General features: G+C 39.2%; 1 protein-coding gene across 4 annotated transcripts in view; it reads left to right on the top strand.

Moving 5' to 3' along the window:
- The window catches only part of zdhhc3a (zDHHC palmitoyltransferase 3a), a 61313-nt gene that overhangs the window by 41678 nt on the left and 3909 nt on the right, over positions 1-15726 (top strand). The window contains exons 7-8 of one of the 4 annotated variants that reach the window (XM_084335970.1): positions 2304-2406; positions 14485-14541. The exons of 2 other annotated variants lie outside the window; for them this stretch is intronic. In XM_084335970.1, coding sequence (XP_084192096.1) covers positions 2304-2406; positions 14485-14501 — 120 coding nt within the window. In that variant the 3' untranslated portion in view covers positions 14502-14541. Of the gene's footprint in view, positions 1-530; positions 757-2303; positions 2407-14484; positions 14542-15726 lie in introns of those variants that run through there. One more of the 4 variants, XM_084335969.1, reaches the window with a different exon arrangement.

Below are 15726 nucleotides of genomic sequence, written 5' to 3'. Positions count from 1 at the left end.
ATTGCCACCATTTCACAAACTGAAAGAGATGGTGGTTGACTAATGATGAATCGGCTGCATATCTTCTCTATAATGTGTTTCGAACATAGATACAATCATAGATATGATTAGATATGTGTGTGTGTGCGTACTGTACCGTGTACTACATGTCCCCTGTATCTACTGTATGTTCACATTCCTCAAACTGACTTCTCTAAACGTCTCTCTGAACTAACCAGCTCTCCTTCCTGCTTCTCTCTTCTTTTTGTCTGCAACTCTCCCACAGAGTTAGGATCAGGGTGCGTCACTTAAAACAAGGATGTGTACAGCACACCGAGGGAATACATCTGAACACATGGCTGTACAATACAACATATCCAAGATATCAAAGATGTGGGTTTGCGGCCTCAATAGTTGCTCAGAAAGTATCCTAGCTTTTTGTTAGCGCCTCAGACGCAGCGGGTTGAGGACGATAGTGATTTGAATCGGTCAGAGACGAGGAGGAGGGATGTGATGTGGTGACTGAAGTGTGATTGTCTCTCGTTTTTCAGGGCATAGAGCAGTTGAAAAAGGAAGAGAGAAGATGGGCTAAAAAAACTAAGTGGATGAACATGAGGGCGGTATTTGGACACCCCTTCTCCGTATTGTGGTTTAGCCCGTTCGCCACCCCTGACCACGGCAAGGCCGAGACGTACCAGTATGTGGTGTAAGAACCAGCCGGGCCGACACCAAACCAAACACCCGCCCGTGTCCGGCTAAGCTACGGCACACCTGACAGTCCCCCCCCCCCCCCCCCCCCAGTACCAATGCTGTAACTTCCTAACCATGGACAGCTTTTCATCTGCTTATTGTGTTCGTTGCCAAAAGATTTGCTCTCTTTTATTTTTTTTGTTTTGCTCTTGTTTTTGCCTTGATTTGAGCCGAGTTGCAGGGAAAAAGAAACCCTCACGACTCTGTGAATCCTGCTTGTTGTAAAAGCACCGCGATTAATATGTTGTTTTTCCAGAGACATTTTTTTCCTTGTTTCTGGTAACGGAAGCTTTTTCCTTTCCTGTCCTGTCGTTTACTTTTTTTATTTCCTCAAGTCTTCCTCTTATCAGTCAGTAGTACCTTGTCTATAGTACCTTCCAGACGCCGTTAAAATATATACACAGGGCTGCAACTAATGACTATTTTGGTAGTCGACTAATCTGTCGATTATTTTTTCGATTAGTCGATTTTTATTTTTTATTTTTTGCACTACCTATCTTTGTGAAAGTGGCTTCTCAGCTCTGGTCCAGCTGAAGACAGAGCAGAGGAACAGATTGGACATTGAGCATGACCTCAGAGTTGCTTTGAGACTCTTGTCCGGACCAAACAACATCCCCAGTTATCCCATTAGTTCCCCCAAACTTACTGTCGGTCTGTTATGTTAAGCTAAGAAGTCTTCAGCTGGACCAGAGCTGAGAAGCCACTTTCACAAAGATAGGTAGTGCAAAAAAATAAATATTATAATAATTTTATTTATTTTTTATTTTAATGACTAATCGACGCAACAATTCCTTTTTTTATAATCGACATCGTCGATTATGTCGACTAATCGTTGCAGCCCTACACAGTATATTCAAATGAAAGTAAAAAAATAAATCAAGAATCGTCACTAAAAGGCCAAGCTGCAAAGTAAAGAATGGCTGTAGTTTGAGCAGACTACATTTATTATATGTTACGGTTAAGTGAGGTTTCCATTGAGGTTAAGTTTAGGGTTAGGGTTATAGGTTCATAAACGACCTTTTAGGTGAAAATCATGACGGGTTCAGCTAACGTTGCACCTTGGCAACACATGACGACTGCTATCCCACTGCAGATCATTGTAATATCTTTAACCTGCCTCTATTTCTGTTATCTCCATTTGACCCACGTCTGGAACATACTATCTGACTCCTCTCTGATGCATATAATATATCGACGTGAATGTTTCTGTTGTATGAAGGAATAAGGAAAAATAACATACTACCTAAACATGGTCCTCACAATCGGTAGAACGATTAATAAGAGAATGATGATGCTCACAGACTTCTCTCCATGAAAATAGTATTTTATTGATTTATCTAGAATGAATCTTGTTTATTATTTATTGGACCCACATGTTACGTCGTTGTTGCATCCCGGTGAAGTCATGCAGCCGAAACCTTTTTTTTTTTGTTCAATAAAGCATATTTCCATGGAGCAAAGAGTGTGATCATTACATCATTACCATTGTATCCATTGTACGAAGAAACTGATTGAGATTGTTTTTAATCCAAGCCAGGACGTTTTTTTTTTTTTATCCGTGTCTCGTCAAGCAGGTCTGTCAGTCGCCATCTCGCTTTGTCCTGACGTGTGTCATCCAACACTTTCTCCTGAATGATGAATGTGTAAATTGGATGGATTATGTCAAGTCTAATCAAGGTGATTATTGTGCTCAATTTATGTTTCATCCAGAACAACAAAACAAGCGGCAGAAGTGATTCTTCTTAGTGAGTCTCCCAACGACACACTTGTTGTTGCTTCTCCTGGTCGCAAAGGAAGGTTTAGCCAATCTGTCTGCATTCATGCACTCGTCACCAAAACAGCCCTAATATTGTAGGCTAATGATTAGCACACTCACAGATGGGGGTGGGCGATATGGCAAAAAGATCATATTGCAAGATATATCGACACATTTTCATGATTCACAATATGCATCACAATACTTTTCACTTTGCTTTTCTGTCCATTTTGTAAGTTACAAACACTCCACTACAAACCAACCTGTAACACTATAATGCTCCACTACAAACCAACCTGTAACACTATAATGCTCCACTACAAACCAACCTGTAACACTATAATGCTCCACTACAAACCAACTGGTAACACTATAATGCTCCACTACAAACCAACATGTAACACTATAATGCTCCACTACAAACCAACCTGTAACACTATAATGCTCCACTACAAACCAACCTGTAACACTATAATGCTCCACTACAAACCAACCTGTAACACTATAATGCTCCACTACAAACCAACCTGTAACACTATAATGCTCCACTACAAACCAACCTGTAACACTATAATGCTCCACTACAAACCAACCTGTAACACTATAATGCTCCACTACAAACCAACCTGTAACACTATAATGCTCCACTACAAACCAACCTGTAACACTATAATGCTCCACTACAAACCAACCTGTAACACTATAATGCTCCACTACAAACCAACCTGTAACAATATAATGCTCCACTACAAACCAACTGGTAACACTATAATGCTCCACTACAAACCAACCTGTAACACTATAATGCTCCACTACAAACCAACCTGTAACACTATAATGCTCCACTACAAACCAACTGGTAACAATATAATGCTCCACTACAAACCAACTGGTAACAATATAATGCTCCACTACAAACCAACTGGTAACAATATAATGCTCCACTACAAACCAACCTGTAACACTATAATGCTCCACTACAAACCAACCTGTAACACTATAATGCTCCACTACAAACCAACCTGTAACAATATAATGCTCCACTACAAACCAACTGGTAACAATATAATGCTCCACTACAAACCAACTGGTAACAATATAATGCTCCACTACAAACCAACTGGTAACAATATAATGCTCCACTACAAACCAACCTGTAACACTATAATGCTCCACTACAAACCAACCTGTAACACTATAATGCTCCACTACAAACCAACTGGTAACACTATAATGCTCCACTACAAACCAACTGGTAACAATATAATGCTCCACTACAAACCAACTGGTAACAATATAATGCTCCATTTGTTACAAACTAACTAGTAACAATATAATGCGCCATTATAATTATGTTATACAACTGGTAATGGTAACCATATAATTATCCATTATAAACCAGCGGTTAACAATATAGTGTATATGATACAATATAATGCTCCATTTGCAGCCTTTAATGTATACAGGCCTGATGGAAATATAATTGTTAAAAACATTTTAGCTTATTAAACACTAGTAAAAGTATTAATATCAGTGTCAGAGTGGCACTGATATTGATAAGTTATATAAATTAAAAGGCTATAATTACTAGGGATGGGTACCTTTCACATTTGAACCGATACCGGTACCGGTACCTGTGAATCGATACCGGTACCCAACGGTACCTTTTTTCGGTACTTTAGTCTCAAGAAATTTAATTTACCTACCTCAGTCGTGTAAAAAAAAATCCAAACTTCAAATAACTACAATTTCGACAGTTTTCGGCTTGTCATTGCTCCGACTGCTTTGTTGTTGAATCAAGTCAAATCCTAGGTAAGCATATATTGTGCGTGTGAACGTTGACATGAAAAGAAAAAAGTAAAAAAAATAATAATAATAAAAAATATTTTTTTTAATTTTTTTTTCAGTTTCTCACTTGATTCGATACTTGGTAGTACCGACGTGTTTCGGTTCGGTGCCTCAAAAGTACCGAATTCGGTACCCATCCCTAATAATTACAGTTATGAATGGAGATCAAGCGAGGATTGTAAGAAAATCACAACCGCCCCCTTACAATGAAATTGTAACCTGTGACAATATTAAGATGGTCATATCGCCCACCTCTACTTACAATATGTGCTGTTTTGATCTCGTCAGTGTGTGCCAAATTCATATATTCATATATTACACATTTACTCTGGTTATGTCTGACTTGAAAGCTTCTACAAAAATGTAACTTTTTCAATTGAAATAGTCTTTGCTGGAGGAATTGAAGTGTGCGTTGATTCAAGGGACAGTAGGCGATAAAAGGAATGAGCTCGGCAGACTCGTGTGATCATTATGCAGTAGCTGCACTGTGTCACTTCAAGCATTTAACAAACTGTTAGCAAACTAGTCACAATTCACCTTCACATACTAATGGTTAATATGCACTTTTTTTTGTCCTTCTCTTTTTTAATAAACCTATTGTTTAAGTTGATTGCATAGATCATATATTATGTGAAGTTCTTCCTGTTCAACCATGCTTTCTCTTCTATACGTTGTTCACACGCTGTATGTGTCCTGTATTATGTGAACGCACGGAGCAGCTGACTGAACAGTGTCGGTGAGATGTGGCCGGTGTGTTAGTCACGCGTTCTGGACAGGATGAGGATGATGTGGGGAGACGTTGTCTTTTTTTTTTACTGACATTTTAAATATTTTGAAAGTGTTTCAGCACATAATGCAGAGAATAAATACTTCTCAGTTGCAATGCAGCTGTGTGTTACTTATCTCTCTGTGTCTGTATGTGTACTTGCATGTCAGGGCAGGTTTATTTTAGTTACTTTGTCTGTGGGTGGGGTTGGGCTTCGTTTGGATTTGAACGATTCCGGTTCCGATTCTCCATTTCGATTCCTGTTCTAAACGATTCTCGATTCCGATTCTTTGAGGTGCAAAGGTCAAAACAGGTCACAGCTTATTTCGCAGGAGATTTTTTATTTTAAACATCTTTCATTTTTTTCATACTATTCACATTGTCAGTCGACTTGATACAGTTTAATTTGGTTGCTGTACTGTAACTAGGGTATTAATTAACAAAGTTAAAAAAAAATAAAAAAAATTAAGAATCGAAATGCCGAACCGGAAGTTAGGAACCGGTTCCTATTAGAACCAGTTCTCGGTGCCCAACCCTATCTGTGGGTGGGCTTTATCTGACACTTAACTGAGCTGTGCAGTGCCTGTTACCTCTATATACACCAGACTGTTACCTCTCTACACATCACACTGTTACCTCTATACACATCAGACTGTTACCTCTCTACACATCACACTGTTACCTCTATACACATCACACTGTTACCTCTATACACATCACACTGTTACCTCTCTACACATCACACTGTTACCTCTATACACATCACACTGTTACCTCTATACACATCACACTGTTACCTCTATACACATCACACTGTTACCTCTATACACATCACACTGTTACCTCTATACACATCACACTGTTACCTCTCTACACATCACACTGTTACCTCTATATACACATCACACTGTTACCTCTCTACACATCACACTGTTACCTCTCTACACATCACACTGTTACCTCTCTACACATCACACTGTTACCTCTATACACATCACACTGTTAACTCTCTACACATCAGACTGTTACCTCTATACACATCACACTGTTACCTCTCTACACATCACACTGTTACCTCTCTACACATCACACTGTTACCTCTCTACACATCACACTGTTACCTCTATACACATCAGACTGTTACCTCTATACACATCACACTGTTACCTCTATACACATCACACTGTTACCTCTATACACATCACACTGTTACCTCTCTACACATCACACTGTTACCTCTATACACATCAGACTGTTACCTCTATACACATCACACTGTTACCTCTATATACACATCACACTGTTACCTCTCTACACATCACTGTTACCTCTCTACACATCACACTGTTACCTCTCTACACATCACACTGTTACCTCTATATACACATCACACTGTTACCTCTCTACACATCACTGTTACCTCTCTACACATCACACTGTTACCTCTCTACACATCACACTGTTACCTCTACACATCACACTGTTACCTCTCTACACATCACACTGTTACCTCTCTATACACATCACACTGTTACCTCTCTATACACATCACACTGTTACCTCTCTACACATCAGACTGTTACCTCTATACACATCACACTGTTACCTCTCTACACATCAGACTGTTACCTCTATACACATCACACTGTTACCTCTCTACACATCACACTGTTACCTCTCTATACACATCACACTGTTACCTCTCTATACACATCAGACTGTTACCTCTCTACACATCACACTGTTACCTCTCTACACATCAGACTGTTACCTCTCTACACATCAGACTGTTACCTCTCTACACATCACACTGTTACCTCTATATACATCACACTGTTACCTCTCTATACACATCACACTGTTACCTCTCTACACATCAGACTGTTACCTCTATACACATCAGACTGTTACCTCTATACACATCACACTGTTACCTCTATACACATCACACTGTTACCTCTATACACATCACACTGTTACCTCTATACACATCACACTGTTACCTCTATACACATCACACTGTTACCTCTATACACATCACACTGTTACCTCTCTACACATCACACTGTTACCTCTATACACATCACACTGTTACCTCTCTACACATCACACTGTTACCTCTATACACATCACACTGTTACCTCTATACACATCACACTGTTACCTCTCTACACATCACACTGTTACCTCTATACACATCACACTGTTACCTCTCTACACATCACACTGTTACCTCTCTACACATCACACTGTTACCTCTATACACATCAGACTGTTACCTCTATACACATCACACTGTTACCTCTATACACATCAGACTGTTACCTCTCTACACATCACACTGTTACCTCTCTACACATCACACTGTTACCTCTATACACATCACACTGTTACCTCTATACACATCACACTGTTACCTCTATACACATCAGACTGTTACCTCTCTACACATCACACTGTTACCTCTCTACACATCACACTGTTACCTCTATACACATCACACTGTTACCTCTATACACATCACACTGTTACCTCTATACACATCACACTGTTACCTCTCTACACATCACACTGTTACCTCTATACACATCACACTGTTACCTCTCTACACATCACACTGTTACCTCTCTACACATCACACTGTTACCTCTATACACATCACACTGTTACCTCTATACACATCACACTGTTACCTCTATACACATCACACTGTTACCTCTATACACATCACACTGTTACCTCTATACACATCAGACTGTTACCTCTCTACACATCACACTGTTACCTCTCTACACATCACACTGTTACCTCTCTACACATCACACTGTTACCTCTATACACATCACACTGTTACCTCTATACACATCACACTGTTACCTCTCTACACATCACACTGTTACCTCTCTACACATCACTGTTACCTCTATACACATCACACTGTTACCTCTCTACACATCACACTGTTACCTCTATACACATCACACTGTTACCTCTATACACATCACACTGTTACCTCTCTACACATCACACTGTTACCTCTCTATACATCACACTGTTACCTCTCTATACATCACACTGTTACCTCTCTATACACATCACACTGTTACCTCTCTATACATCACACTGTTACCTCTCTACACATCACACTGTTACCTCTATACACATCACACTGTTACCTCTCTACACATCACACTGTTACCTCTCTATACATCACACTGTTACCTCTCTACACATCACACTGTTACCTCTCTACACATCACTGTTACTTCTATACACATCAGACTGTTACCTCTCTACACATCACACTGTTACCTCTATACATCACACTGTTACCTCTCTACACATCACACTGTTACCTCTCTACACATCACACTGTTACCTCTCTATACACATCACACTGTTACCTCTCTACACATCACACTGTTACCTCTCTACACATCACACTGTTACCTCTCTACACATCACACTGTTACCTCTCTACACATCACACTGTTACCTCTCTACACATCACACTGTTACCTCTATACACATCACACTGTTACCTCTATACACATCACACTGTTACCTCTCTACACATCACACTGTTACCTCTCTACACATCACACTGTTACCTCTCTACACACCAGACTGTTACCTCTATACACATCACACTGTTAACTCTATACACATCACACTGTTACCTCTCTACACATCACACTGTTACCTCTATACACATCACACTGTTACCTCTCTACACATCACACTGTTACCTCTATACACATCACACTGTTACCTCTCTATACATCACACTGTTACCTCTCTACACATCACACTGTTACCTCTATACACATCACACTGTTACCTCTATACACATCACACTGTTACCTCTCTACACATCACTGTTACCTCTCTACACATCACACTGTTACCTCTCTACACATCACACTGTTACCTCTATACACATCACACTGTTACCTCTATACACATCACACTGTTACCTCTCTATACACATCAGACTGTTACCTCTATACACATCACACTGTTACCTCTCTATACACATCACACTGTTACCTCTATACACATCACACTGTTACCTCTCTACACATCACACTGTTACCTCTCTACACATCACACTGTTACCTCTCTACACATCACACTGTTACCTCTCTACACATCACACTGTTACCTCTATACACATCACACTGTTACCTCTCTACACATCACACTGCTACCTCTATACACATCAGACTGTTACCTCTATACACATCACACTGTTACCTCTATACACATCACACTGTTACCTCTCTATACATCAGACTGTTACCTCTATACACATCACACTGTTACCTCTATACACATCACACTGTTACCTCTCTACACATCAGACTGTTACCTCTATACACATCACACTGTTACCTCTATACACATCACACTGTTACCTCTATACACATCACACTGTTACCTCTCTACACATCACACTGTTACCTCTCTACACATCACACTGTTACCTCTATACACATCACACTGTTACCTCTCTACACATCACACTGTTACCTCTATACACACCAGACTGTTACCTCTCTACACATCACACTGTTACCTCTATACACATCACACTGTTACCTCTATACACATCACACTGTTACCTCTATACACATCACACTGTTACCTCTATACACATCAGACTGTTACCTCTATACACATCACACTGTTACCTCTCTACACACCAGACTGTTACCTCTATACACATCAGACTGTTACCTCTATACACATCACACTGTTACCTCTCTACACACCAGACTGTTACCTCTATACACATCACACTGTTACCTCTCTACACATCACACTGTTACCTCTATACACATCAGACTGTTACCTCTATACACATCAGACTGTTACCTCTATACACATCACACTGTTACCTCTATACACATCACACTGTTACCTCTCTACACACCAGACTGTTACCTCTATACACATCAGACTGTTACCTCTATACACATCACACTGTTACCTCTATACACATCACACTGTTACCTCTATACACATCACACTGTTACCTCTCTACACATCACACTGTTACCTCTATACACATCACACTGTTACCTCTATACACATCACACTGTTACCTCTCTACACATCACACTGTTACCTCTATACACATCACACTGTTACCTCTCTACACATCAGACTGTTACCTCTATACACATCACACTGTTACCTCTATACACATCACACTGTTACCTCTATACACATCACACTGTTACCTCTATACACATCACACTGTTACCTCTATACACATCACACTGTTACCTCTATACACATCACACTGTTACCTCTCTACACATCACACTGTTACCTCTCTACACATCAGACTGTTACCTCTCTACACATCACACTGTTACCTCTATACACATCACACTGTTACCTCTATACACATCACACTGTTACCTCTATACACATCACACTGTTACCTCTCTACACATCAGACTGTTACCTCTCTACACATCACACTGTTACCTCTATACACATCACACTGTTACCTCTATACACATCACACTGTTACCTCTATACACATCACACTGTTACCTCTATACACATCACACTGTTACCTCTATACACATCACACTGTTACCTCTATACACATCACACTGTTACCTCTCTACACATCAGACTGTTACCTCTATACACATCACACTGTTACCTCTATACACATCACACTGTTACCTCTCTACACATCACACTGTTACCTCTCTACACATCACACTGTTACCTCTCTACACATCACACTGTTACCTCTCTACACATCACACTGTTACCTCTATACACATCAGACTGTTACCTCTATACACATCACACTGTTACCTCTATACACATCACACTGTTACCTCTCTACACATCACACTGTTACCTCTCTACACATCACACTGTTACCTCTCTACACATCACACTGTTACCTCTATACACATCACACTGTTACCTCTCTATACACATCACACTGTTACCTCTATACACATCACACTGTTACCTCTATACACATCAGACTGGCAACACGTCATCCACACTGAACTCTGGTCACCAGCCTCTTTTGGGGGAAAACAACTCAAGGAATAAACAGGGATTAGATGGTGTTTTTTCTTTTCATAAACTACAACTTTAGGACAAAACACAGGAAATATATAAATCACACCAAAGACAGTCAAGGCCCAGAAGCATTACCTCTTAGTTCTCGAAGTCACTTGGAGATTCATATAAGCGTAATATTAAATGTCCAGGTAGGGAAGTGAGGACATATCCTGCAGTTGAATGGGGATATACCATAGAGAAGACTGAAGGAGCCTGAAAACAGATCAAACCTAACTTTTAATTATTCATAATGGCGTGAACACTCTGTGACGGCCAGTGTTGGAAAGTGATTGCTTGACTTAACGTGATCCACTGACAAAAAAAAAACATTTCAAACGACGTAAGCGTCCTGCTGACAGTTTCTGTCCAGTCCAGATACACTGGTGATTAGGGATGTCCGATATTATCGGCCTACCGATATTATCGGCCGATATCGGCATTAAAATGTGATATCGGAAAATACCGGTATGTTTTCCAAAAAAAATAAACGTTTTTTTTCTTTTTTTCTTTTTTACATTTCTATATCCTTTATTTACCCAGGCAAGCAAGTAAGAACAAATTCTGATTTGATTTATTGTCAAAAGTATGCATAATGTTGTGTTAATTCCACAACAAGAGATATGTAATGTTAATTACCTGAAATTATTCCCTTTTTGGGGCGGGGGAAACCGTGCATATATCGGTATCGGTTGATATCGGTTGATATCGGTATCGGAAATTAAGAGTTGGACAATATCGGTATATCGGTATCGGTAAAAAAGCCAACATCCAGCATCCCTACTGGCGACCAATAGGAACAGTGTCTGTGTTTCCCCCAAAAGTGGGCGTAACCGCAAAAAAAGCCCAGATGTGCCGGTCTGATGTGTTTCTGTAACTACGGTAACATGTTTAGGGCTGTACTGTATGTCATTTAGGGCTGCTGTACCCAATGTCATGTTTTAACATTCGAAGCTTCGATTGAAGTATTTGAACGAAGCTTCGAATGTCTATAATAAAAATAAAAATAAATCCTTTTTTATAATTTTTTTTTTTTTTTTTTTTTACTGAATCCTCAATTTGAATAAAGTGATTAATCTGATTAAATTAGTATTTTTCTTTTATTAAATCAACTTTCTTTAATGAATATAACTCATCAGTTTCGTCAATATAAATAATCCAATAAGGGCACGGTTGGTATGAAAGTGATGGTGACGTCTTATAGTATTATATTATAATATTAGTGTAGCCTAATCTTTAACTGCAACTGTGAAGAAAACCCCCATTGGTTTAAACAGATTGAATAGACACGCACAAAAAAAAGATGAGAATTTTAATAAAAAATTAAGAATTTGAATGTTGATTTGGAATTCGAACGTCAACATTATGATCGAAGCTTCGAAGCATTCGGTACAGCCCTAAACATTTTACTATGGAAACCAACAGTTCCCCCATACTGTAAAGCAGTAGTATTGATTTACTATTAAATTAACATAATGACTATTTGTTGTTGGATGTTAAAGCTAGTTTTAAACCGCTGTCCCTTGGTTCCAGCAAGCATAGAATAAATATATGCAACTGTTTTACTTTCTCAGAGAACTGATGCTAACATTAATAAGGGGGTCCGGCCATATGTAACATTAATATTCTCTAGAGAGTACAATATGTAGCCAACATTAATATTCTCTAGAGAGTACCATATGTAGCTAACATTAATATTCTCTAGAGAGTACCATATGTAGCTAACATTAATATTCTCTAGATAGTACCATATGTAGCTAACATTAATATTCTCTAGAGAGTACAATATGTAGCCAACATTAATATTCTCTAGAGAGTACAATATGTAGCTAACATTAATATTCTCTAGAGAGTACCATATGTAGCCAACATTAATATTCTCTAGAGAGTACAATATGTAGCCAACATTAATATTCTCTAGAGAGTACCATATGTAGCTAACATTAATATTCTCTAGAGAGTACCATATGTAGCTAACATTAATATTCTCTAGAGAGTACCATATGTAGCTAACATTAATATTCTCTAGAGAGTACCATATGTAGCCAACATTAATATTCTCTAGAGAGTACCATATGTAGCCAACATTAATATTCTCTAGAGAGTACCATATGTAGCTAACATTAATATTCTCTAGAGAGTACCATATGTAGCTAACATTAATATTCTCTAGAGAGTACAATATGTAGCCAACATTAATATTCTCTAGAGAGTACAATATGTAGCCAACATTAATATTCTCTAGAGAGTACAATATGTAGCCAACATTAATATTCTCTAGAGAGTACAATATGTAGCCAACATTAATATTCTCTAGAGAGTACAATATGTAGCCAACATTAATATTCTCTAGAGAGTACAATATGTAGCCAACATTAATATTCTCTAGAGAGTACCATATGTAGCTAACATTAATATTCTCTAGAGAGTACAATATGTAGCCAACATTAATATTCTCTAGAGAGTACAATATGTAGCCAACATTAATATTCTCTAGAGAGTACCATATGTAGCTAACATTAATATTCTCTAGAGAGTACAATATGTAGCCAACATTAATATTCTCTAGAGAGTACCATATGTAGCTAACATTAATATTCTCTAGAGAGTACCATATGTAGCCAACATTAATATTCTCTAGAGAGTACCATATGTAGCTAACATTAATATTCTCTAGAGAGTACCATATGTAGCCAACATTAATATTCTCTAGAGAGTACCATATGTAGCTAACATTAATATTCCCTAGTTTAGAGAGTACCATATGTTGCTAACATTAATATTCTCTAGTTTAGAGAGTACCATATGTTGCTAACATTAATATTCTCTAGTTTAGAGAGTACCATATGTTGCTAACATTAATATTCCCTAGTTTAGAGAGTACCATATGTAGCTAACATTAATATTGTCTAGAAGAGAGAGTACAGCCATAGAGGAGTTACCTCTAGTACCTCTAGAGGGCGCTGTGGAACCCTCTACTGAAGGGTCTAGTTTTTTCCCTCCCGTTGATCAACTAATTATGATGACGGCTCTGATCTCGGCATACAGTCTCATCTCTGTGTATAGTCCTGTTAATTTCTCACAACTGTTTCTCCTACATCCTTCATAATAATAATAATAATGCAGGACCTGTCGCAGAGGTCTTTATTCGGCATGCAGTGTCAATTCTCTGTGTGAAACTGTCTGTCATTTTGTGTCGTCGTCGTCACGCAGCCTGGGACCTGATGCTCTCTGCCTGTCTTCTCTACATTCATGCATTGCTCTGGTTGGTTATTTAATGTAGATAACTGTCCCTCTTGAGTCTTGAGTCGTCCCCCTGCTGCTGTAGTAGAGGACAGAGGTAAGATACAACAGAGCCCACAGCCGCTCCTCCACAAAGCTTGACGTGTCTAAAGCATGGTGCTCATTTACATGGGAAGGCTAAAGTCACTCGACTCAAAACGCTTTTTCCTTCATTTAAAGGTGCTCTCTGTAAGATGTCAGCGCTCTGAGCGTGGACCCTGTAAACACAATGATTCAGAGTGAGGACCGTGTAGACTCCATCGTTCCGAGTGAGGGCCGCGTAGACTCAATCAAGGCAGACCGCTTTGAAAATCAAAAATATGCGCTGAGAGCGCTTCCAGAACTCCGGACCTCAATCTGCTTTAGTCTCGCGGCTCCGCCAACTTGCTCGATGTTGATTGGTCGGTCGAAAAAAGTGACCTTGACGAGCGGCGCTCCTCTCCAAAAGTTGAACTATTTTCAACTTTATGCGCTGGGAGCGCTCCGCCCAGAAACGCTGCCGCCGAGAGAGAGCGCTAAAACGCGAGGCGCGGCGCTGGGAAGAGGAGCGCGCCTGTCGCGTCTGTAGCAGAGAAATGAATGACAGAAAGGAGCTGGCAGCTCATAAAACGCTGGCTGTGGACACATCGCCTTTATGAGGAATAATAAGCACATCATTTAAAGGTAGAATCTGTAATGCCATCAAACGGCGACCTCTAGGCAAAAGAGTCGCGCTTGGTACTGCACTTTGTTTACATGTTTTGTTTTGGTCTGATGTGTGGGTTGGAGTTAAGTGGGGATATGGGGGGGGGGGGGGGGGGGTGCTATCGTTGGCCACACCTCAGGCTCTGTATAAATGCACAGTATAATAGGTTACTTTACTTACTAGATAGCAATGTATATTATAATATAGTTGTATACATTTATATATTATACAATAGTATAGCTATTCATAGTATTCAATCACAGACATCTTGTTTGCAAACTATAGGTGATTGTAATCAAACAGTATGTGATTATCATTGACCGCCAGCAGCAGGGGGCGCTGATCCCCCTTCAGCGCCAGGTCTTTATTCAATGGATATATATTTTAGAATGCCAAACTTGCGAGTCCTAAAACTATATTTTATATTATAGCTATGGATCTAATAACGCCGTCGACTGTCAGTGAGTTGCTTCTGGTCAACATGCAATAAACAGATTGTTTTTTCATCCGTACATTTCCGTTTTATACCGTTTTGAATAGAGTATGGTTTGGGTGCTT

This window comes from Notolepis coatsorum (assembly GCF_963971535.1).
Source record: "Notolepis coatsorum genome assembly, chromosome: 19".
Lineage (NCBI taxonomy): Eukaryota > Metazoa > Chordata > Actinopteri > Aulopiformes > Paralepididae > Notolepis > Notolepis coatsorum.
The sequence above is the reverse complement of the archived record's forward strand: the minus strand, read 5'-3'. Positions and strand labels throughout refer to the sequence as shown.